This window comes from Ranitomeya variabilis, chromosome 8, assembly GCF_051348905.1.
Source record: "Ranitomeya variabilis isolate aRanVar5 chromosome 8, aRanVar5.hap1, whole genome shotgun sequence".
NCBI classification, from domain to species: Eukaryota; Metazoa; Chordata; class Amphibia; order Anura; family Dendrobatidae; genus Ranitomeya; species Ranitomeya variabilis.
Genome location: NC_135239.1, coordinates 3,729,680 through 3,753,894, shown reverse-complemented (window position 1 = coordinate 3,753,894; position 24,215 = coordinate 3,729,680). Strand labels below are relative to the sequence as shown.

Genomic DNA, 24,215 nt, shown 5'->3' with positions numbered 1-24,215 from the left:
ATGGGACACTCAGTCCCATATTTTGAATTTTATGGCCTTGTCGATAATCGACTTCTCTCTCTTCAGACTGCCGCTTTTGCTCCTGTACAGGTGTCCGCTCCACAGCCCTCGCCCCATCTTGCCAGGCCACCTCGGTATGGTGGGGATCCTAAATTATGTCGCGGGTTTCTCGACCAGTGTCAACTACACTTTGAATTATCCCCGCTACTGTACCCAACTGACCGAGCTAAGGTGGCTTTTGTGATGTCCCATTTGGAGGGCGAGGCTTTGGCTTGGGTGAACCCTCTTTGGGAGAGAGATGATCCAGTGGTTTCTCAACTTGCTCTCTTTTTAGACACCTTCCGCAAGCTTTTTGATGAACCTGGTCGTCTGGTATCGACTACTGAGTCCCTTTTCAACCTTAGTCAGGGGACCCTTTCTGTAGCTCAATATGCCATCTGTTTCCGGACTCTGTCCTCTGATTTAGGTTGGAATAATGAGGCTTTGGTGGGAGCATTTTGGCGAGGTTTGTCTTCTCGTATTAAGGATGAGCTGGCAGGGCGGGATACTCCTTCTGCTTTAGATGACCTTATCTCTTTGGCGACTCGCATTGATTTGCGGTTCCAGGAGCGTTCTCATGAGGTTGTCAGAGAGAGATCTCCTTGTTTATCCTCCGTTACACGTGGTACTTCTCTTTCCCAAACCACTGCAGCTTCTTCCTCTTCTTCCCCTGAGCCTATGCAGGTTGATCGCCTCAAGCCTGCCGAACAACGCCGAAAGGAGACTCGCACAGGGCTTATACTTTTATTGTGGCAGCGCTTCTCATCTTCTGCGTTCTTGTCCCCAGAAGCCGGGAAACGCCTCCGCCTAGGTCAAGTAAGAGAGGCCTCCCTAGGTAGCCATGATTCCTCTCCACCTTTGATTTTGCCTGTTATTTTACACATGGGTTCCAGTCGCATCTCTCTTGAGGCTTATGTAGATTCTGGTGCAGCTGGGAATTTTGTTCAACTTGAGCAGGTCGAGAGGCTTGGGATTCCTGTCAGATCCTTGGAGGTTCCTAGGCAAATAGCTTCTGTCGACGGTCAGCCTTTGCGGGAGGTCGTTTCTTCTGTCACAGAGGAGATTGAGATTCAAATTGGAGCTTTACATCGAGAAAAGTTGGCATTTTATATTTTACCGTCCTTATCTCATGCATTTCTTTTAGGACTCCCCTGGCTAAGAAACCATGAACCTACTCTGAATTGGAGTACTGGGGATGTCCTATCCTAGGGACAGTTTTGTCAAAACAGATGCCTGCTTCCCGTCAAGCCTGATAGTTTCTCTCCCTCGGTTCCGGAACTAGCAAATCTACCCGCAGCTTATCACTCTTTTTCGGACGTTTTCAACAAAAAGGAAGCAGAGGTCTTACCTCCGCATCGCCCATACGACTGTCTGATAGATCTTGTATCCGGCTCTACTCCTCCTAGAGGTCGTATTTATCCTCTGTCACCCTCCGAGACTCAAGCCATGTCTGAATACGTCCAAGAGAATCTGGCTAGAGGCTTTATACGGAAGTCCTCCTCTCCTGCAGGCGCTGGTTTTTTCTTCGTCAAGAAGGACGGTTCCCTTCGTCCCTGCATTGATTACCGTGGCCTCAATAACATCACCATTAAAAACAAGTATCCACTTCCTCTCATCCCAGAACTTTTTGATCGTCTGCGTGGAGCACGAATCTTCACTAAACTGGATCTCAGAGGAGCCTACAACTTGATCCGAATTCGTTCGGGAGATGAATGGAAGACTGCGTTTAACACCAGAGACGGTCATTATGAGTATTTGGTGATGCCTTTCGGCTTATGTAATGCTCCTGCAGTTTTTCAAGAGTTGGTGAATGATGTTTTCCGGGACCTACTTTACACCTGTGTAGTGGTGTACTTGGACGACATCCTTGTGTTTTCACCGGATCTGCTTTCTCATAGGAGACATGTGCGGCAAGTTCTTCTCCGTCTGAGGGAGAATTGTCTGTATGCTAAACTTGAGAAGTGTGCCTTCGAACAGTCGTCCCTGCCGTTCCTGGGCTTCATCATCTCTGATTCTGGTCTGTGTTTGGATCCGGCTAAAGTTTCTGCCGTACTCAACTGGCCACGTCCGCTTGGGGTTAAGGCGATTCAGCGTTTTCTAGGATTCGCGAATTACTATCGGCAATTTATTCCTCATTTCTCCTCCTTGTCGGCTTCCATCTCTTCTTTGATAAAGAAGGGTGCCAATCCTCGTCTTTGGCCAGCAGAGGCTGAAAAGGCTTTTCATTCTCTCAAAGAAGCATTCGTCTCCGCTCCTTTACTCCATCGCCCTGAAGCTAATAAACCCTTCTTCCTAGAGGTTGACGCCTCTGCTGTCGGTGCCGGAGCTGTGCTTTCTCAGAAGTCTTCTACTGGTCATCTTGTGCCCTGTGGTTTCTTCTCCAAGAGTTTCTCTTCTTCTGAAAGAAATTATTCCATTGGCGACAGAGAACTTTTGGCCATTAAATTGGCCTTAGAGGAGTGGAGATATCTGTTGGAAGGAGCCTTACACCCCTTTGTCATCTTTACGGATCATAAGAATTTGGCATACATCCGTTCAGCGCACCGACTGAATCCACGACAGGCCAGGTGGGCCTTGTTCTTTGCCCGATTTGACTTTAAACTTCGCTTCCTGCCTGGAGAAAAGAACTTCAAAGCTGACGCTCTATCCAGGTCCTTCTTGTCGGTGGACACTGAGGAGTCCTCGCACATCATTGACCCCGCTAGAATCATCACACTTGCTCCAGTATCTATGACCTCTTTACCTCCGGGTAAGACTTTCGTTTCTGAGAGGAACAGGAGACGTGTGTTACTCTGGGGACATGCTTCCAAGCTAGCAGGCCATGTCGGTTTCAAGAAAACTCTTGATCTAATATCTCGTTACTACTGGTGGCCGACTCTTTTGAAGGATGTCCAAGCTTTTGTGGTCTCTTGTCCTTCCTGTGCCAAGAACAAAGTACCCAGGTGGCTTCCTTCCGGGCTTCTTCTTCCTCTTCCAGTGCCTACTGCTCCGTGGCAACATATTGCAATGGATTTCTTAACTGATCTGCCTCGTTCCTGTGGTTGTACCGTCATCCTCGTGGTTGTGGACCATTTTTCTAAAATGGCACATTTCATTGCTCTTCCTGGTCTGCCTTCGGCTCCTGAACTGGCGAAGATTTTTGTTCAACATATTTTTCGCATTCATGGTCTTCCACAGCACATTGTTTCTGACCAGGGAGTTCAGTTCACCGCTCGTTTCTGGAGATCTCTCTGTAAGTCATTGAACATTTCGCTTGATTTTTCTTCGGCCTATCATCCACAGTCAAACGGCCAAGTGGAGCGTACCAATCAGATCCTGGTTACTTATCTCCGGCATTTCTCCAACGCTCATCAAAATGATTGGTCTGACTTACTACCATGGGCCGAGTTTTCTTATAATAACCACACCAGCGAAGCTTCTACCAAATCTTTTTTTGTCGTCTACGGACAACACCCTGGTCTTCCTCTACCAGTTCCTCCTGTCTCTACTGTGCCTGCGGCAGATCTTTTGTCTAGAGAATTCTCCAGGGTTTGGCAGGAGACCAAGTCTGCTCTCGAACTAGCTCAGCATAGGATGAAGAGGCATGCAAATAAAAGGCGTCGATTCTCCTGTGTTCCATCCTGGGGATAAAGTCTGGCTTTCTTCTATATTTATTCGCCTTAAAATCCCTTCACATAAACTGGGTCCCCGTTATATTGGTCCTTTCGAGGTTTTGGCACGTATTAACAACGTTTCTTACAAACGTAAGTTACCTGCCTCTCTTCGCGTCCCTAATTCCTTTCATGTATCTCTCCTTAAGCCTGTAGTTTTTAATCGGTTTCATACCTCGACTCTTTCTTCACCTTCGCTTGTTTCCGCAGACAATGTTTTTGAGGTTAAGGACATTTTGGCCATGAAAAAAATTAGAGGTAGAACTTTGTTTTTGGTCGACTGGAAGGGTTTCGGTCCTGAGGAGAGATCCTGGGAGCCTCGGGAGAATATTCAGGCTCCTCGAATTTTAGCCAAGTTTCTTTCTGGCCTAAAGAGGAAGGAGGGATGTAAAGACGGGGGGTACTATCATACCGCTGCTGCCGCCTCCTCGCTCGCTCCCGGCCTCTGCTTCTCGTGCGCGCACATACCAGGTTCAGTGCTGCGCGTGTGCACTTCTGATGGCGCTCCTCTTCGTCTCCTCTATGGTCCTGGAGGACTAGTACCCGGAAGTCGGTCCTCCTTTTTGTCCTCTCTATGGTTCTGGAGGTCTGTTACCCGGAAGTGCTACCCTGCCTTTAGGTATTTAAACTGCTTCCTGCTGTCCCACTGTGCCTGGTTATCATTTGTTCCTTCAGGTGTTCCTGGCCGCTCTTAGGCTGGTTTCACACTTGCGTTTTTGTCTGCAGCGTTTTTTGCACAAAAAACGCATGCGTTTTTTTCCCTATATTTAACATTGAAAACGCATGCGTTTTTTTGCACATGCGTTTGGTCGCGTTTTCAAACGCATGCGTTTGCATGCGTTCATTTTCAAAAATGCTACCTGCAGTATTTTCTTGCGCGTTTTTTTGCCGCGAAAAAACGCATGTGTTTTTTCGCGGCAAAAAAATGCATTGCTGTCTATGTAAACGCATGCGTTTTTAAGCACATGCGTTTGTTTGCGCTAAAAACGCATGCGTTTTTATAGAAAAAAACCAGAAAACACTGAAAAGCCACCCACCACCATCAAGGTGATAAAGGGATCCAAACCCTAACCCTACCCCTAACCTCACCCCTAACCGTTTAATGAACATTTTCTGACAGTCATATTGCCACGTATTTAAGTGCCACGTATCACGTATTTCAGTGCCACGTATGCCACGTATTTAAGTGCCACGTGCCACGTATTAAAGTGCCACGTATTTAAGTACCACATATTTAAGTGCCACGTGCCACGTATTTAAGTGCCACGTGCCACATATTTAAGTGCCACGTATTAAAGTGCCACGTGCCACGTATTTAAGTGCCACGTATTTAAGTACCACATATTTAAGTGCCGCGTATTTAAGTGCCACGTATTTAAGTGCCACGTGCCACGTATTTAAGTGCCACATGCCACGTATTTAAGTGCCACGTATTTAAGTGCCACATGCCACGTATTTAAGTGCCACACGCCACGTATTTAAGTGCCACACGCCACGTATTTAAGTGCCACGTATTTAAGTACCACGTATTTCAGTTGCACGTATTTCAGTGCCACGTATTTCAGTCACGTTTAGGGTTAGGGGTAGGGTTTTCTTGTGTTTTCTTGTGTTTTTCTATAAAAACGCATGCGTCTAAAAAACGCATGCGTTTTACATGCGTTTTTCACACATGCGTTTTTTTTAAAAACGCATGCAGATAAAAACGCAAGTGTGAAACCAGCCTTAGTCTCTGTGAAGTTAGTTTTCCCTCTGACTTTGGGTTTATCCTCTTTCCTGTATCCTGCTAGCCTCTGCGTTCCCTCAGTTCCTCCGCCAGTCCCTGCACTGCTGCAGTTTACCCACCAGTCCTGTGTCTCTGCAGTACTCACCTATCCTGTGGTCCTGCTATCTCCGCCTCTTCTTGGTCTTCTCCCGTCCTGGTCCTCCAGCTTCCGTGGCGATAGTCCCTCACGGGCCTGCCCCTAAATCTCCCTGTATAGGGGGCGGTCTATCTGGTCAGCTCGTCCGTGAGGGGTTCGTCGTCACGGTCTAGAGGGTCCACCTTCCGTTTTCCCTCTTTGAATCATCACACTCACACTAGGACTGCACTCGGATGACATCTGAGTGCAGCCTGATTCTTACAGCATAACATGCCCACTTCTGCATTTATCACCCACTCCTGGTTTTGGCTACAAATACTGATGTAAAATACTGACCAAATACTGATAGTGTGACGGCAGCCTAAATGTTATTTTTCAGTGGCTTCAAGCCTCCGCTGGATTCATTCCTCCCTTTTCTTTGACATCACCCTCCCCCAACATGCAGCCTCACAAGTGACATCATCCCCCCCCCCACACAGCCCCTCATTATCACTTTCCCTACGCAGCCCCACTCAAGCAATATCAACCCTTTCCAAAATATATCCTCAGACTCCAGTGTCCTCATTCCCATTTGTACAAAATTCATGCGGCTCCATGGTGCGGCCCCTCCGTCCTCTCCTCGCGCGGCTCTACGGTGCGGCCCCTCCGTCCTCTCCTCGCGCGGCTCTACGGTGCGGCCCCTCCGTCCTCTCCTCGCGCGGCTCTACGGTGCGGCCCCCTCCGTCCTCTCCTCGCGCGGCTCTACGGTGCGGCCCCTCCGTCCTCTCCTCGCGCGGCTCTACGGTGCGGCCCCTCCGTCCTCTCCTCGCGCGGCTCTACGGTGCGGCCCCTCCGTCCTCTCCTCGCGCGGCTCTACGGTGCGGCCCCTCCGTCCTCTCCTCGCGCGGCTCTACGGTGCGGCCCCTCCGTCCTCTCCTCGCGCGGCCCCTCCGTCCTCTCCTCGCGCGGCCCCTCCGTCCTCTCCTCGCGCGGCCCCTCCGTCCTCTCCTCGCGCGGCCCCTCCGTCCTCTCCTCGCGCGGCCCCTCCGTCCTCTCCTCGCGCGGCCCCTCCGTCCTCTCCTCGCGCGGCCCCTCCGTCCTCTCCTCGCGCGGCCCCTCCGTCCTCTCCTCGCGCGGCCCCTCCGTCCTCTCCTCGCGCGGCTCTACGGTGCGGCCCCTCCGTCCTCTCCTCGCGCGGCCCCTCCGTCCTCTCCTCGCGCGGCCCCTCCGTCCTCTCCTCGCGCGGCTCTACGGTGCGGCCCCTCCGTCCTCTCCTCGCGCGGCCCCTCCGTCCTCTCCTCGCGCGGCCCCTCCGTCCTCTCCTCGCGCGGCTCTACGGTGCGGCCCCTCCGTCCTCTCCTCGCGCGGCTCTACGGTGCGGCCCCTCCGTCCTCTCCTCGCGCGGCTCTACGGTGCGGCCCCTCCGTCCTCTCCTCGCGCGGCTCTACGGTGCGGCCCCTCCGTCCTCTCCTCGCGCGGCTCTACGGTGCGGCCCCTCCGTCCTCTCCTCGCGCGGCTCTACGGTGCGGCCCCTCCGTCCTCTCCTCGCGCGGCTCTACGGTGCGGCCCCTCCGTCCTCTCCTCGCGCGGCTCTACGGTGCGGCCCCTCCGTCCTCTCCTCGCGCGGCTCTACGGTGCGGCCCCTCCGTCCTCTCCTCGCGCGGCTCTACGGTGCGGCCCCTCCGTCCTCTCCTCGCGCGGCTCTACGGTGCGGCCCCTCCGTCCTCTCCTCGCGCGGCTCTACGGTGCGGCCCCTCCGTCCTCTCCTCGCGCGGCTCTACGGTGCGGCCCCTCCGTCCTCTCCTCGCGCGGCTCTACGGTGCGGCCCCTCCGTCCTCTCCTCGCGCGGCTCTACGGTGCGGCCCCTCCGTCCTCTCCTCGCGCGGCTCTACGGTGCGGCCCCTCCGTCCTCTCCTCGCGCGGCTCTACGGTGCGGCCCCTCCGTCCTCTCCTCGCGCGGCTCTACGGTGCGGCCCCTCCGTCCTCTCCTCGCGCGGCTCTACGGTGCGGCCCCTCCGTCCTCTCCTCGCGCGGCTCTACGGTGCGGCCCCTCCGTCCTCTCCTCGCGCGGCTCTACGGTGCGGCCCCTCCGTCCTCTCCTCGCGCGGCTCTACGGTGCGGCCCCTCCGTCCTCTCCTCGCGCGGCTCTACGGTGCGGCCCCTCCGTCCTCTCCTCGCGCGGCTCTACGGTGCGGCCCCTCCGTCCTCTCCTCGCGCGGCTCTACGGTGCGGCCCCTCCGTCCTCTCCTCGCGCGGCTCTACGGTGCGGCCCCTCCGTCCTCTCCTCGCGCGGCTCTACGGTGCGGCCCCTCCGTCCTCTCCTCGCGCGGCTCTACGGTGCGGCCCCTCCGTCCTCTCCTCGCGCGGCTCTACGGTGCGGCCCCTCCGTCCTCTCCTCGCGCGGCTCTACGGTGCGGCCCCTCCGTCCTCTCCTCGCGCGGCTCTACGGTGCGGCCCCTCCGTCCTCTCCTCGCGCGGCTCTACGGTGCGGCCCCTCCGTCCTCTCCTCGCGCGGCTCTACGGTGCGGCCCCTCCGTCCTCTCCTCGCGCGGCTCTACGGTGCGGCCCCTCCGTCCTCTCCTCGCGCGGCTCTACGGTGCGGCCCCTCCGTCCTCTCCTCGCGCGGCTCTACGGTGCGGCCCCTCCGTCCTCTCCTCGCGCGGCTCTACGGTGCGGCCCCTCCGTCCTCTCCTCGCGCGGCTCTACGGTGCGGCCCCTCCGTCCTCTCCTCGCGCGGCTCTACGGTGCGGCCCCTCCGTCCTCTCCTCGCGCGGCTCTACGGTGCGGCCCCTCCGTCCTCTCCTCGCGCGGCTCTACGGTGCGGCCCCTCCGTCCTCTCCTCGCGCGGCTCTACGGTGCGGCCCCTCCGTCCTCTCCTCGCGCGGCTCTACGGTGCGGCCCCTCCGTCCTCTCCTCGCGCGGCTCTACGGTGCGGCCCCTCCGTCCTCTCCTCGCGCGGCTCTACGGTGCGGCCCCTCCGTCCTCTCCTCGCGCGGCTCTACGGTGCGGCCCCTCCGTCCTCTCCTCGCGCGGCTCTACGGTGCGGCCCCTCCGTCCTCTCCTCGCGCGGCTCTACGGTGCGGCCCCTCCGTCCTCTCCTCGCGCGGCTCTACGGTGCGGCCCCTCCGTCCTCTCCTCGCGCGGCTCTACGGTGCGGCCCCTCCGTCCTCTCCTCGCGCGGCTCTACGGTGCGGCCCCTCCGTCCTCTCCTCGCGCGGCTCTACGGTGCGGCCCCTCCGTCCTCTCCTCGCGCGGCTCTACGGTGCGGCCCCTCCGTCCTCTCCTCGCGCGGCTCTACGGTGCGGCCCCTCCGTCCTCTCCTCGCGCGGCTCTACGGTGCGGCCCCTCCGTCCTCTCCTCGCGCGGCTCTACGGTGCGGCCCCTCCGTCCTCTCCTCGCGCGGCTCTACGGTGCGGCCCCTCCGTCCTCTCCTCGCGCGGCTCTACGGTGCGGCCCCTCCGTCCTCTCCTCGCGCGGCTCTACGGTGCGGCCCCTCCGTCCTCTCCTCGCGCGGCTCTACGGTGCGGCCCCTCCGTCCTCTCCTCGCGCGGCTCTACGGTGCGGCCCCTCCGTCCTCTCCTCGCGCGGCTCTACGGTGCGGCCCCTCCGTCCTCTCCTCGCGCGGCTCTACGGTGCGGCCCCTCCGTCCTCTCCTCGCGCGGCTCTACGGTGCGGCCCCTCCGTCCTCTCCTCGCGCGGCTCTACGGTGCGGCCCCTCCGTCCTCTCCTCGCGCGGCTCTACGGTGCGGCCCCTCCGTCCTCTCCTCGCGCGGCTCTACGGTGCGGCCCCTCCGTCCTCTCCTCGCGCGGCTCTACGGTGCGGCCCCTCCGTCCTCTCCTCGCGCGGCTCTACGGTGCGGCCCCTCCGTCCTCTCCTCGCGCGGCTCTACGGTGCGGCCCCTCCGTCCTCTCCTCGCGCGGCTCTACGGTGCGGCCCCTCCGTCCTCTCCTCGCGCGGCTCTACGGTGCGGCCCCTCCGTCCTCTCCTCGCGCGGCTCTACGGTGCGGCCCCTCCGTCCTCTCCTCGCGCGGCTCTACGGTGCGGCCCCTCCGTCCTCTCCTCGCGCGGCTCTACGGTGCGGCCCCTCCGTCCTCTCCTCGCGCGGCTCTACGGTGCGGCCCCTCCGTCCTCTCCTCGCGCGGCTCTACGGTGCGGCCCCTCCGTCCTCTCCTCGCGCGGCTCTACGGTGCGGCCCCTCCGTCCTCTCCTCGCGCGGCTCTACGGTGCGGCCCCTCCGTCCTCTCCTCGCGCGGCTCTACGGTGCGGCCCCTCCGTCCTCTCCTCGCGCGGCTCTACGGTGCGGCCCCTCCGTCCTCTCCTCGCGCGGCTCTACGGTGCGGCCCCTCCGTCCTCTCCTCGCGCGGCTCTACGGTGCGGCCCCTCCGTCCTCTCCTCGCGCGGCTCTACGGTGCGGCCCCTCCGTCCTCTCCTCGCGCGGCTCTACGGTGCGGCCCCTCCGTCCTCTCCTCGCGCGGCTCTACGGTGCGGCCCCTCCGTCCTCTCCTCGCGCGGCTCTACGGTGCGGCCCCTCCGTCCTCTCCTCGCGCGGCTCTACGGTGCGGCCCCTCCGTCCTCTCCTCGCGCGGCTCTACGGTGCGGCCCCTCCGTCCTCTCCTCGCGCGGCTCTACGGTGCGGCCCCTCCGTCCTCTCCTCGCGCGGCTCTACGGTGCGGCCCCTCCGTCCTCTCCTCGCGCGGCTCTACGGTGCGGCCCCTCCGTCCTCTCCTCGCGCGGCTCTACGGTGCGGCCCCTCCGTCCTCTCCTCGCGCGGCTCTACGGTGCGGCCCCTCCGTCCTCTCCTCGCGCGGCTCTACGGTGCGGCCCCTCCGTCCTCTCCTCGCGCGTCTCTTTGGTGCGGCCCCTCCGTCCTCTCCTCGCGCGTCTCTTTGGTGCGGCCCCTCCGCCCTCTCCTCGCGCGGCTCTATGGTGCGGCCCCTCCGTCCTTCCCTCACGCGGCTCTTTGGTGCGGCCCCTCCGTCCTCTCCTCACGCGGCTCTATGGTCCTCTCCTCACGCGGCTCTATGGTGCGGCCCCTCCGTCCTCTCCTCGCGCGGCTCTATGGTACAGCCCCTCCGTCCTCTCCTCACGCGGCTCTATGGTACAGCCCCTCACTTTCCGCCTCTCTTCCACAACAGCCTCAAAATAACGCTGTTTCCTGCTCTCGAGTCTTCACTGACCTGGAGGCCCCGCCCCTTCCGGTGACATCAAACCCGCAAGAAATCTCCTCCAGTCTAATCGCTCCTCTCTCGCCATTGGTCGGCGTCTGTGCGGCCGCATGTCACGTGTTACGCCCCTCCCCCCTCCACTTTCTCCGTTTTCCTCTGGTGTAAGATGAGAGGAATCGCAGTACAGGGAGCGAGGAGGGAACCGGGAGTCAGCAGCGGCGCGGCACGCCCCGCCGGGAGCTCCGGGGCTCGTAGGACGGGACCACCGATGACGAATCACTGACGGTTATTCATAACACCGAAGTCTCCCCCCGACCCCAACACCGGAGCGCCTCCCCCCCCCCCCTGACACCCACCGGAGCGTTCCCCCCCAACACCGGAGCGTCTTCCCCCCCCCCCCCCGACACCGGAGCGCCTTCCCCCCCCCCCCCAACACCGGAGCGCCTCCCCCCCCCCTGACACCCACCGGAGCGTTCCCCCCCAACACCGGAGCGTCTTCCCCCCCCCCCCCCCCGACACCGGAGCGCCTTCCCCCCCCCCCCAACACCGGAGCGCCTCCCCCCCCCCCTGACACCCACCGGAGCGTTCCCCCCCAACACCGGAGCGTCTTCCCCCCTCCCCCCAACACCGGAGCGCCTACCCCCCCCCCCCCCCCAACACCGGAGCGCCTCCCCCCCCCCCTGACACCCACCGGAGCGTTCCCCCCCAACACCGGAGCGTCTTCCCCCCTCCCCCCAACACCGGAGCGCCTCCCCCCCCCCTGACACCCACCGGAGCGTTCCCCCCCAACACCGGAGCGTCTTCCCCCCTCCCCGACTCCGGAGCGCCTACCCCCCCCCCCCAACACCGGAGCGCCTACCCCCCCCCCAACACCGGAGCGCCTACCCCCCCCCCCCAACACCGGAGCGCCTCCCCCCCCCCCTGACACCCACCGGAGCGTTCCCCCCCAACACCGGAGCGTCTTCCCCCCCTCCCCAACACCGGAGCGCCTACCCCCCCCCCAACACCGGAGCGCCTCCCCCCCCCCCCCCTGACACCCACCAGAGCGTTCCCCCCCCAACACCGGAGCGTCTTCCCCCCTCCCCGACTCCGGAGCGCCTACCCCCCCCCCCAACACCGGAGCGCCTCCCCCCCCCCCCCCCCCCTGACACCCACCGGAGCGTTCCCCCCCAACACCGGAGCGTCTTCCCCCCTCCCCGACTCCGGAGCGCCTACCCCCCCCCCCCAACACCGGAGCGCCTCCCCCCCCCCCCCTGACACCCACCAGAGCGTTCCCCCCCAACACCGGAGCGTCTTCCCCCCTCCCCGACTCCGGAGCGCCTACCCCCCCCCCCCAACACCGGAGCGCCTACCCCCCCCCCCCAACACCGGAGCGCCTACCCCCCCCCCAACACCGGAGCGCCTACCCCCCCCCCAACACCGGAGCGCCTACCCCCCCCCCAACACCGGAGCGCCTCCCCCCCCCCTGACACCCACCGGAGCGTTCCCCCCCAACACCGGAGCGTCTTCCCCCCCCAGCACCGGAGCGCCTACCCCCCCCCCCCAACACCGGAGCGCCTACCCCCCCCCCCCCCCCAACACCGGAGCGCCTTCCCCCCCCCCCCCCCCCCGACTCCGGAGCGCCTACCCCCCCCCCGACACCGGAGCGTCTTCCCCGCCCCCAAGACGCCGGAGCGTCTCCCCCCCCGTACCCGGAGCGTCTCTCCCCCACCCCTCCGACACCGGTGTTCCTCCCCCCCGATACCGGAGCGTCTCCCCCCCCGACACCGTTGCGCCTCCCCCCCGGCACCGGAGCATCCCCCCCCCCCCCCCCGACACCGGAGCGTCTCTCCCCCCCCCCAACCCCCCCCCCCCCGACACCGGAGCGTCTCCCCCCCCCCTCCCCCCCCGACACCGGAGCGTCTCTCTCTCCCCCCCCCCCCACTCCCCGTCGCGCCTCCCCCACTCCCCGTTGCGCCTCCCCCACTCCCTGACATGGGAGTCTCAGTGTGCCGGCCTCTGCAGTGCAGGGTGACGTGTGACGCCGTGTCCTTCTCTCTGCAGCATCCACGTTCCCTCTGGGCGGCGTCTCGCATGTCCATCACCAGAGCTCAGAGACTCCTCCAGCCGCAGGGGACCCCCGACAACCAAGGGCCTATGGATCAGTGGGACCCTAGTGACCAGGGGAAGCCCCCATTACCCCACAAGAAGCGCAGCTGGTATCTGGCCTGGAAATACAAACTGAGCAACCAGAGGACGGTGCGGCGGATGTGCCAGGTGAGGGAAACAGTCAGCATGCTGGTAGACAGCCGCCCCTAAGGGAGTGTGCACACGGTCAGGATGTGCCAGGTGAGGGAAACAGTCAGCATGCTGGTAGACAGCCGCCCCTAAGGGAGTGTGCACACGGTCAGGATGTGCCAGGTGAGGGAAACAGTCAGCATGCTGGTAGACAGCCGCCCCTAAGGGAGTGTGCACACGGTCAGGATGTGCCAGGTGAGGGAAACAGTCAGCATGCTGGTAGACAGCCGCCCCTAAGGGAGTGTACACACGGTCAGGATGTGCCAGGTGAGGGAAACAGTCAGCATGCTGGTAGACAGCCGCCCCTAAGGGAGTGTGCACACAGTCAGGATGTGCCAGGTGAGGGAAACAGTCAGCATGCTGGTAGACAGCCGCCCCTAAGGGAGTGTGCACACGGTCAGGATGTGCCAGGTGAGGGAAACAGTCAGCATGCTGGTAGACAGCCGCCCCTAAGGGAGTGTGCACACGGTCAGGATGTGCCAGGTGAGGGAAACAGTCAGCATGCTGGTAGACAGCCGCCCCTAAGGGAGTGTGCACACGGTCAGGATGTGCCAGGTGAGGGAAACAATCAGCATGCTGGTAGACAGCCGCCTCTAAGGGAGTGTGCACACGGTCAGGATGTGACACCGGTGAGGGAAACAGTCAGCATGCTTGTAGAGAGCCGCCCCTAAGGGAGTGTGCACACGGTCAGGATGTGCCAGGTGAGGGAAACAGTCAGCATGCTGGTAGACAGCCGCCTCTAAGGGAGTGTGCACACGGTCAGGATGTGCCAGGTGCGGGAAACAGCATGCTGGTAGACAGCCGCCCCTAAGGGAGTGTGCACACGGTCAGGATGTGCCAGGTGAGGGAAACAGTCAGCATGCTGGTAGACAGCCGCCCCTAAGGGTGCGTGCACACGGTCAGGATGTGCCAGGTGAGGGAAACAGTCAGCATGCTGGTAGACAGCGGCCCCTAAGGGAGTGTGCACACGGTCAGGATGTGCCAGGTGAGGGAAGCAGTCAGCATGCTGGTAGACATCCGCCCCTAAGGGAGTGTGCACACGGTCAGGATGTGCCAGGTGAGGGAAACAGTCAGCATGCTGGTAGACAGCCCCCCCTAAGGGAGTGTGCACACGGTCAGGGTGTGCCAGGTGAGGGAAACAGTCAGTATGCTGGTAGACATCCGCCCCTAAGGGAGTGTGCACACGGTCAGGATGTGACACCGGTGAGGGAAGCAGTCAGCATGCTGGTAGACAGCCGCCCCTAAGGGAGTGTGCACACAGTCAGGATGTGCCAGGTGAGGGAAACAGTCAGCATGCTGGTAGACAGCCGCCCCTAAGGGAGTGCGCACACGGTCAGGATGTGCCAGGTGAGGGAAACAGTCAGCATGCTGGTAGACAGCCGCCCCTAAGGGAGTGTGCACACGGTCAGGATGTGCCAGGTGAGGGAAACAGTCAGCATGCTGGTAGAGAGCTGCCCCTAAGGGAGTGTGCACACGGTCAGGATGTGCCAGGTGAGGGAAACAGTCAGCATGCTGGTAGACAGCGGCCCCTAAGGGAGTGTGCACACAGTCAGGATGTGCCAGGTGAGGGAAACAGTCAGCATGCTGGTAGACAGCCGCCCCTAAGGGAGTGTGCACATGGTCAGGATGTGCCAGGTGAGGGAAACAGCATGCTGGTAGACAACCGCCTCTAAGGGAGTGTGCACACGGTCAGGATTTGCCAGGTGAGGGAAACAGTCAGCATGCTGGTAGACAGCCGCCCCTAAGGGAGTGTGCACACGGTCAGGATGTGCCAGGTGAGGGAAACAGTCAGCATGCTGGTAGACAGCCGCCCCTAAGGGTGCGTGCACACGGTCAGGATGTGCCAGGTGAGGGAAACAGTCAGCATGCTGGTAGACAGCGGCCCCTAAGGGAGTGTGCACACGGTCAGGATGTGCCAGGTGAGGGAAGCAGTCAGCATGCTGGTAGACATCCGCCCCTAAGGGAGTGCGCACATGGTCAGGATGTGCCAGGTGAGGGAAACAGTCAGCATGCTGGTAGACAGCCGCCCCTAAGGGAGTGTGCACACGGTCAGGGTGTGCCAGGTGAGGGAAACAGTCAGTATGCTGGTAGACATCCGCCCCTAAGGGAGTGTGCACACGGTCAGGATGTGACACCGGTGAGGGAAGCAGTCAGCATGCTGGTAGACAGCCGCCCCTAAGGGAGTGTGCACACAGTCAGGATGTGCCAGGTGAGGGAAACAGTCAGCATGCTGGTAGATAGCCGCCCCTAAGGGAGTGTGCACACGGTCAGGATGTGCCAGGTGAGGGAAACAGTCAGCATGCTGGTAGACAGCCGCCCCTAAGGGAGTGTGCACACGGTCAGGATGTGCCAGGTGAGGGAAACAGTCAGCATGCTGGTAGACAGCTGCCCCTAAGGGAGTGTGCACACGGTCAGGATGTGCCAGGTGAGGGAAACAGTCAGCATGCTGGTAGACAGCCGCCCCTAAGGGAGTGTGCACACGGTCAGGATGTGCCAGGTGAGGGAAACAGTCAGCATGCTGGTAGACAGCCGCCCCTAAGGGAGTGCGCACACGGTCAGGATGTGCCAGGTGAGGGAAACAGTCAGCATGCTGGTAGACAGCCGCCCCTAAGGGAGTGTACACATGGTCAGGATGTGCCAGGTGAGGGAAACAGTCAGCATGCTGGTAGACAGCCGCCCCTAAGGGAGTGTGCACACGGTCAGGATGTGCCAGGTGAGGGAAACAGTCAGCATGCTGGTAGACAGCCGCCCCTAAGGGAGTGTGCACACAGTCAGGATGTGCCAGGTGAGGGAAACAGTCAGCATGCTGGTAGATAGCCGCCCCTAAGGGAGTGTGCACACGGTCAGGATGTGCCAGGTGAGGGAAACAGTCAGCATGCTGGTAGATAGCCGCCCCTAAGGGAGTGTGCACACGGTCAGGATGTGCCAGGTGAGGGAAACAGTCAGCATGCTGGTAGACAGCCGCCCCTAAGGGAGTGTACACATGGTCAAGATGTGCCAGGTGAGGGAAACAGTCAGCATGCTGGTAGACAGCCGCCCCTAAGGGAGTGTACACATGGTCAGGATGTGCCAGGTGAGGGAAACAGTCAGCATGCTGGTAGACAGCCGCCCCTAAGGGAGTGTGCACACGGTCAGGATGTGCCAGGTGAGGGAAACAGTCAGCATGCTGGTAGACAGCCGCCCCTAAGGGAGTGTGCACACGGTCAGGATGTGCCAGGTGAGGGAAACAGTCAGCATGCTTGTAGACAGCCGCCCCTAAGGGAGTGTACACATGGTCAGGATGTGCCAGGTGAGGGAAACAGTCAGCATGCTGGTAGACAGCCGCCCCTAAGGGAGTGTACACATGGTCAGGATGTGCCAGGTGAGGGAAACAGTCAGCATGCTGGTAGACAGCCGCCCCTAAGGGAGTGCGCACACGGTCAGGATGTGCCAGGTGAGGGAAACAGTCAGCATGCTGGTAGACAGCCGCCCCTAAGGCCAGCGTCACACTCAGCGTAAGACAATATGGTCCGTTTTTTACGGCCGTAATACGCAGAAAAGTCCCCAAAATAGTAATCCGTATGTCATCCGTAGGCAGGGTGTTTCAGCGTATTTTGCACATGGCATCCTCCGTATGTAATCCGTACTGCGAGATTTTCGCGCAGGCTTGCAAAACCGACATCTAATAGATTTATGGGCTCAAATGTTCGTTAAAACCTATATACAGTGTATATATATATATATATATATATATATATATATATATATATATATATATATATATGTCATTGAGACACACACACACGTAAATACAGTATATATATATATCATTGAGACACATATATATATATTCTGTATTTATATTTAATTCAGCGCGAGATATGTGAAAAGCCGGTAATTAAATTGCCGGCTTTTCATTTCTTCTTCCCAAACCCGACATGATATGAGACATGATTACATACAGTAAACCATCTCATATCCCTTTTTTTTTGCATATTCCACACTACTAATGTTAGTAGTGTGTATGTGCAAAATGTGGGCGCTGTAGCTTGTAAAATAAAGGGTTAAATCGCGGAAAATACTGGCGTGGGCTCCCGCGCAATTTTCTCCGCCAGAGTGGTAAAGCCAGTGACTGAGGGCAGATATTAATAGCCAGGAGAGGGTCCATGGTTATTGCCCCCCCCCCCTGGCTACAAACATCTGCCCCCAGCCACCCCAGAAAAGGCACATCTGGAAGATGCGCCTATTCTGGCACTTGGCCACTCTCTTCCCACTCCCTGTAGCGGTGGGATATGGGGTAATGAAGGGTTAATGCCACCTTGCTATTGTAAGGTGACATTAAGCCAGATTAATAATGGAGAGACGTCAATTATGACACCTATCCATTATTAATCCAATAGTACGAAATGGTTAATAAAACACACACACATTATTACAAAGTACTTTAATGAAATAAAGACACAGGTTGTTGTAATATTTTATTAGACTCTTATTTTTATTAGATTCCCCTGCACTCCATTCATTCCCCGTCTTTTTACAACCATGAGCACAGCTGCTTTAGCACAGCTCCTGGGTGTAAAATGCTTTAACCCCTTCAGATGGATTTACATCGTGGGACGTGACCTGATCATCGGAAGGTATGGGATATTGTTGTTTTTTTATTTTTCCTTTTTTACAGAACGAGGGTCTTCAGCTGGATTAAGAGTCTAATAAAATATTACAACACCCTGTGTCTTTATTTCATTAAAGTACTTTGTAATAATGTGTGTGTGTTTTTTAACCCTTTCCAACAATTGGATTAATAATGGATAGGTGACATAATTGACGCCTCTCCATTATTAATCTGGCTTAATGTCACCTTACAATAGCAAGGTGGCATTAACCCTTCATTACCCCATATCCCACCGCTACAGGGAGTGGGAAGAGAGTGGCCAAGTGCCAGAATAGGCGCATCTTCCAGATGTGCCATTTCTGGGGTGGCTGGGGGCAGATATTTGTAGCCAGGGGGGGGCCAATAACCATGGACCCTCTCCTGGCTATTAATATCTGCCCTCAGTCACTGGCTTTACCATTCTGGCGGAGAAAATTGCGCGGGAGCCCACGGCAATTTTTTCCGCGATTTAACCCTTTATTTTACAAGCTACAGCGGCCAAATTTTGCACATACACACTACTAACATTAGTAGTGTGGAATATGCAAAAAAAAGGGGATATGAGATGGTTTACTGTATGTAATCATGTCTCATATCCTGTCGGGTTTGTGCAGGAGAAATGAAAAGCCGGCAATTGAATTACCGACTTTTCACTAACACCGCTGCGTATTTCTCACAAGTCACACTGCAGGTCCGTGTGGAATCCGTATTTTTCTCGCCCCCATAGACTTTCATTGGCGATTTTTTTTGCGCAATACGGTGACAAACGCAGCATGCTGGGATTTTGTACGGCCGTACAAGACCGTATAATACGGAGCCGTAATATACGGCTAATAGGAGCTGGGACATAGAGAATCATTGGGCCGTGTGTTATGCGTATTTTACGGGTGTATTTTCTGCGCTCAAACGTCCCTAAAACTCGCAAGTGTGACGCCGGCCTAAGGGTGCGTGCACACGGTCAGGATATGACACCGGTGCAGCTCTGGGGTATAATACAGGAGGTAACTCAGGATCAGTAATGTAATGTATGTACACAGTGACTGCACCAGCAGAATAGTGAGTGCAGCTCTGGGGTATAATACAGGATGTAACTCAGGATCAGTAATGTAATGTATGTACACAGTGACTGCACCAGCAGAATAGTGAGTGCAGCTCTGGGGTATAATACAGGAGGTAACTCAGGATCAGTAATGTAATGTATGTACACAGTGACTGCACCAGCAGAATAGTGAGTGCAGCTCTGGGGTATAATACAGGATGTAACTCAGGATCAGTAATGTATGTACACAGTGACTGCACCAGCAGAATAGTGAGTGCAGCTCTGGAGTATAATACAGGATGTAACTCAGGATCAGTAATGTATGTACACAGTGACTGCACCAGCAGAATAGTGAGTGCAGCTCTGGAGTATAATACAGGATGTAACTCAGGATCAGTAATGTAATGTATGTACACAGTGACTGCACCAGCAGAATAGTGAGTGCAGCTCTGAGGTATAATACAGGATGTAACTCAGGATCAGTAATGTAATGTATGTACACAGTGACTGCACCAGCAGAATAGTGAGTGCAGCTCTGGGGTATAATACAGGAGGTAACTCAGGATCAGTAATGTAATGTATGTACACAGTGACTGCACCAGCAGAATAGTGAATACAGCTCTGGAGTATAATACAGGAGGTAACTCAGGATCAGTAATGTAATGTATGTACACAGTGACTGCACCAGCAGAATAGTGAGTGCAGCTCTGGGGTGTGATACAGATATAACTGTTTTTGCAGCTGTTGGGTTCCTGGTGCAGGTTGCGTCTGTCTCCTGTAGGGGGCGCATCGTCTCATAGCTGCGGACGCTCCGTGCTGTGAGTGTAATTGTGCCTCTCTTGCAGACCGCCGCGGTTCTCTTCCTGCTCGTCACCGTCATTGTGAACATTAAGCTGATCCTTGAGACGCGGCGCGCGGTGAGTGAGGAGGCCGTGGAGCAGGATTACGGTGAGTGCTGCGCACGTTGGGGCCGCGCTTCCTTTGCGTCTGATGTGCATCGTCTCTTATTTCTGTGATGCAGATATTAATGCACAGATCCGAGAGTCTCCTCATCGAGTTAACAGTGGAAAGAACGTGCTGGACGTAGAGGTTTACTCCAGCCGCTCCAAGGTTTACATTGCGGTGGACGGGACGGCGGTGAGTGCGCCATTCCATCCCTGGGTGGTCACATGACGAGGGAGGGGCACATGGGCGTCATCTATTGGCCCTCTCTGTTAGGTGCTCGGGGCCCAGCCGTCAGATCATTGTTGTGTGCCCTCTAATATTAACTCTTGGTGACCCAGCCGGGATCCTCTGGGTAACTCTCCATTACTTCCTGTTTTACAGGTGCTGGAAGACGAGGTCAGAGAGCAAAGTAGAGGCGTCCACGTCATCGTCCTGAACCAGGCCACGGTACGACCCGGGCCGCTGCTTACTGGGGGGCCCTGCGCTCTGATCCTCATCTGCCTGTACATGGATGGATGTGTGTGTGTATGTGTATATATATATATATATATATATATATATATATATATATATATATATATATATATATATATATATATATATATATATATATATATATATATATATTATATATATATACACAGTGGGGCAAAAAAGTATTTAGTCAGTCAGCAATAGTGCAAGTTCCACCACTTAAAAAGATGAGAGGCGTCTGTAATTTACATCATAGGTAGACCTCAACTATGGGAGACAAACTGAGAAAAAAAAATCCAGAAAATCACATTGTCTGTTTTTTTATCATTTTATTTGCATATTATGGTGGAAAATAAGTATTTGGTCAGAAACAAAATTTCATCTCAATACTTTGTAATATATCCTTTGTTGGCAATGACAGAGGTCAAACGTTTTCTGTAAGTCTTCACAAGGTTGCCACACACTGTTGTTGGTATGTTGGCCCATTCCTCCATGCAGATCTCCTCTAGAGCAGTGATGTTTTTGGCTTTTCGCTTGGCAACACGGACTTTCAACTCCCTCCAAAGGTTTTCTATAGGGTTGAGATCTGGAGACTGGCTAGGCCACTCCAGGACCTTGAAATGCTTCTTACGAAGCCACTCCTTCGTTGCCCTGGCGGTGTGCTTTGGATCATTGTCATGTTGAAAGACCCAGCCACGTTTCATCTTCAATGCCCTTGCTGATGGAAGGAGGTTTGCACTCAAAATCTCACGATACATGGCCCCATTCATTCTTTCATGTACCCGGATCAGTCGTCCTGGCCCCCTTGCAGAGAAACAGCCCCAAAGCATGATGTTTCCACCGCCATGCTTTACAGTAGGTATGGTGTTTGATGGATGCAACTCAGTATTCTTTTTCCTCCAAACACGACAAGTTGTGTTTCTACCAAACAGTTCCAGTTTGGTTTCATCAGACCATAGGACATTCTCCCAAAACTCCTCTGGATCATCCAAATGCTCTCTAGCAAACTTCAGACGGGCCCGGACATGTACTGGCTTAAGCAGTGGGACACGTCTGGCACTGCAGGATCTGAGTCCATGGTGGCGTAGTGTGTTACTTATGGTAGGCCTTGTTACATTGGTCCCAGCTCTCTGCAGTTCATTCACTAGGTCCCCCCGCGTGGTTTTGGGATTTTTGCTCACCGTTCTTGTGATCATTCTGACCCCACGGGGTGGGATTTTGCGTGGAGCCCCAGATCGATGGAGATTATCAGTGGTCTTGTATGTCTTCCATTTTCTAATTATTGCTCCCACTGTTGATTTCTTCACTCCAAGCTGGTTGGCTATTGCAGATTCAGTCTTCCCAGCCTGGTGCAGGGCTACAATTTTGTTTCTGGTGTCCTTTTGACAGCTCTTTGGTCTTCACCATAGTGGAGTTTGGAGTCAGACTGTTTGAGGGTGTGCACAGGTGTCTTTTTATACTGATAACAAGTTTAAACAGGTGCCATTACTACAGGTAATGAGTGGAGGAAAGAGGAGACTCTTAAAGAAGAAGTTACAGGTCTGTGAGAGCCAGAAATCTGGATTGTTTGTTTCTGACCAAATACTTATTTTCCACCATAATATGCAAATAAAATGATAAAAAAACAGACAATGTGATTTTCTGGATTTTTTTTTCTCAGTTTGTCTCCCATAGTTGAGGTCTACCTATGATGTAAATTACAGACGCCTCTCATCTTTTTAAGTGGTGGAACTTGCACTATTGCTGACTGACTAAATACTTTTTTGCCCCACTGTATGTATGTATGTATATATATGTATGTGTGTATATATATATATATATATATATATATATATATATATATATATATATATATATATATATATATATATATATATATATATATATATATACAGTACAGACCAAAGGTTTGGACACACCTTCTCATTTAAAGATTTTTCTGTATTTTCATGACTATGAAAATTGTACATTCGCACTGAAGGCATCAAAACTATGAATTATCACATGTGGAATTATAGACTTAACAAAAAAGTGTGAAACAACTGAAATTATGTCTTATATTCTAGGTTCTTCACAGTAGCCACCTTTTGCTTTGATGACTGCTTTGCACACTCTTGGCATTCTCTTGATGAGCTACAAGAGGTAGTCACCGGGAATGGTTTTCATTTCACAGGTGTGCCCTGTCAGGTTTATTAAGTGGGATTTCTTGCCTTATAAATGGGGTTGGGACCATCAGTTATGTTGTGCAGAAGTCTGGTGGATACACAGCTGATAGTCCTACTGAATAGACTGTTAGAATTTGTATTATGGCAAGAAAAAAGCAGCTAAGTAAAGAAAAACGAGTGACAATCATTACTTTAAGAAATGAAGGTCAGTCAGTCCGAAAAATTGGGAAAACTTTGAAAGTGTCCCCAAGTGCAGTGGCAAAAACCACCAAGCGCTACAAAGAAACTGGCTCACATGAGGACCGCCCCAGGAAAGGAAGACCAAGAGTCACCTCTGCTTCTGAGGATAAGTTTATCCGAGTCACCAGCCTCAGAAATCGCAGGGTAACAGCAGCTCAGGTTAGAGACCAGGTCAATGCCACACAGAGTTCTAGCAGCAGACACATCTCTACAACAACTGTTAAGAGGACACTTTGTGCAGCAGGCCTTCATGGTAAAACAGCTGCTAGGAAACCACTGCTAAGGACAGGCAACAAGCAGAAGAGACTTGTTAGGACTAAAGAACACAAGGAATGGACATTAGGCCAGTGGAAATTGGTGCTTTGGTCTGATGAGTCCAAATTTGAGATCTTTGGTTCCAGCCACCGTGTCTTTGTGTGACACAGAAAAGGTGAACGGATGGGCTCTACATGCCTGGTTCCCACCGTGAAGCATGGAGGAGGAGGTGTGATGGTGTGGGGGGGCTTTGCTGGTGACACTGTTGGGGATTTATTCAGAATTGAAGGCATACTGAACCAGCATGGCTCCCACAGCATCTTGCAGCGGCATGCTATTCCATCCGGTTTGCGTTTAGTTGGACCATCATTTATTTTTCAACAGGACAATGACCCCAAACACATCTCCAGGCTGTGTAAGGGCTATGTGACCAAGAAGGAGAGTGAAGGGGTGCTACGCCAGATGACATGGCCTGCACAGTCACCAGACCTGAACCCAATCGAGATGGTTTGGGGTGAGCTGGACCGCAGAGTGAAGGCAAAAGGGCCAACAAGTGCTAAGCATCTCTGGGAACTCCTTCACGATTGTTGGAAGACCATTCCCGGTGACTACCTCTTGAAGCTCATCAAGAGAATGCCAAGAGTGTGCAAAGCAGTCATCAAAGCAAAAGGTGGCTACTGTGAAGAACCTAGAATATAAGACATAATTTCAGTTGTTTCACACTTTTTTGTTAAGTATATAATTCCACATGTGATAATTCATAGTTTTGATGCCTTCAGTGTGAATGTACAATGTTCATAGTCATGAAAATACAGAAACATCTGTAAATGAGAAGGTGTGTCCAAACTTTTGCTCTGTACTGTGTGTGTGTGTATATATATATGTATATATATATATATATATATATATATGTATATATATATATATATATATATATATATATATATATATATATATATATATATATATATATATATATATATATATATATTTATTATAATCTCACATCCAACCTATGGTTAAAGTTCGCACAGAAAACGGATTGGGCTAAATCCACACATGTAAAGAAAACCCTTTTTGTTCCTCCAGCGATCCGCCCAATGGTGGAGTAAAATATACCTTTTATTTATCCATTAAAAGTTCCAGATTCCTTCCGTTACAATGTTGCACACACTCAGTCCCTTCTGGACGCCTTGTTTGGACACCACGTGTGTTTTCCTCCAGGTACAACTGAGTACTGAATCAAGACCCCAAATGTAGTATGGGGAAGCAAAAAATAAATTCCCATCCTGGTTACTGGTGTCACAGATGTGTATAGAGAATTCCAATAATTTGATGTAACCCAGTTAACCCCTTAGCCAACAGTAACCCCTTGCGGTATTGATCCTTCCCCAAGGATTTGAACAACATGAAAAAATCGAATGATTTAAATCCACATTAAATACAAATGAAAATCAATTATATCTATGGGATACAAAAAAAAATTCATATTAAATA

The 24,215-nt window shown here is 55.0% G+C and overlaps 1 protein-coding gene across 1 annotated transcript in view; it reads left to right on the top strand.

Annotated features, from left to right (window-relative positions):
• The first annotated feature begins 10,773 nt into the window (after positions 1 to 10,773).
• POMGNT1 (protein O-linked mannose N-acetylglucosaminyltransferase 1 (beta 1,2-)) overlaps positions 10,774 to 24,215 on the top strand; it is a 131,746-nt gene continuing 118,304 nt past the window's right edge. Inside the window, exons 1-5 of the mRNA XM_077278903.1 lie at positions 10,774 to 10,978; positions 12,737 to 12,949; positions 19,485 to 19,587; positions 19,661 to 19,776; positions 19,966 to 20,031. Of these exons, the coding sequence (XP_077135018.1) occupies positions 12,767 to 12,949; positions 19,485 to 19,587; positions 19,661 to 19,776; positions 19,966 to 20,031 (468 nt within the window). The 5' untranslated portion in view covers positions 10,774 to 10,978; positions 12,737 to 12,766. The remainder of the gene's footprint in view (positions 10,979 to 12,736; positions 12,950 to 19,484; positions 19,588 to 19,660; positions 19,777 to 19,965; positions 20,032 to 24,215) is intronic.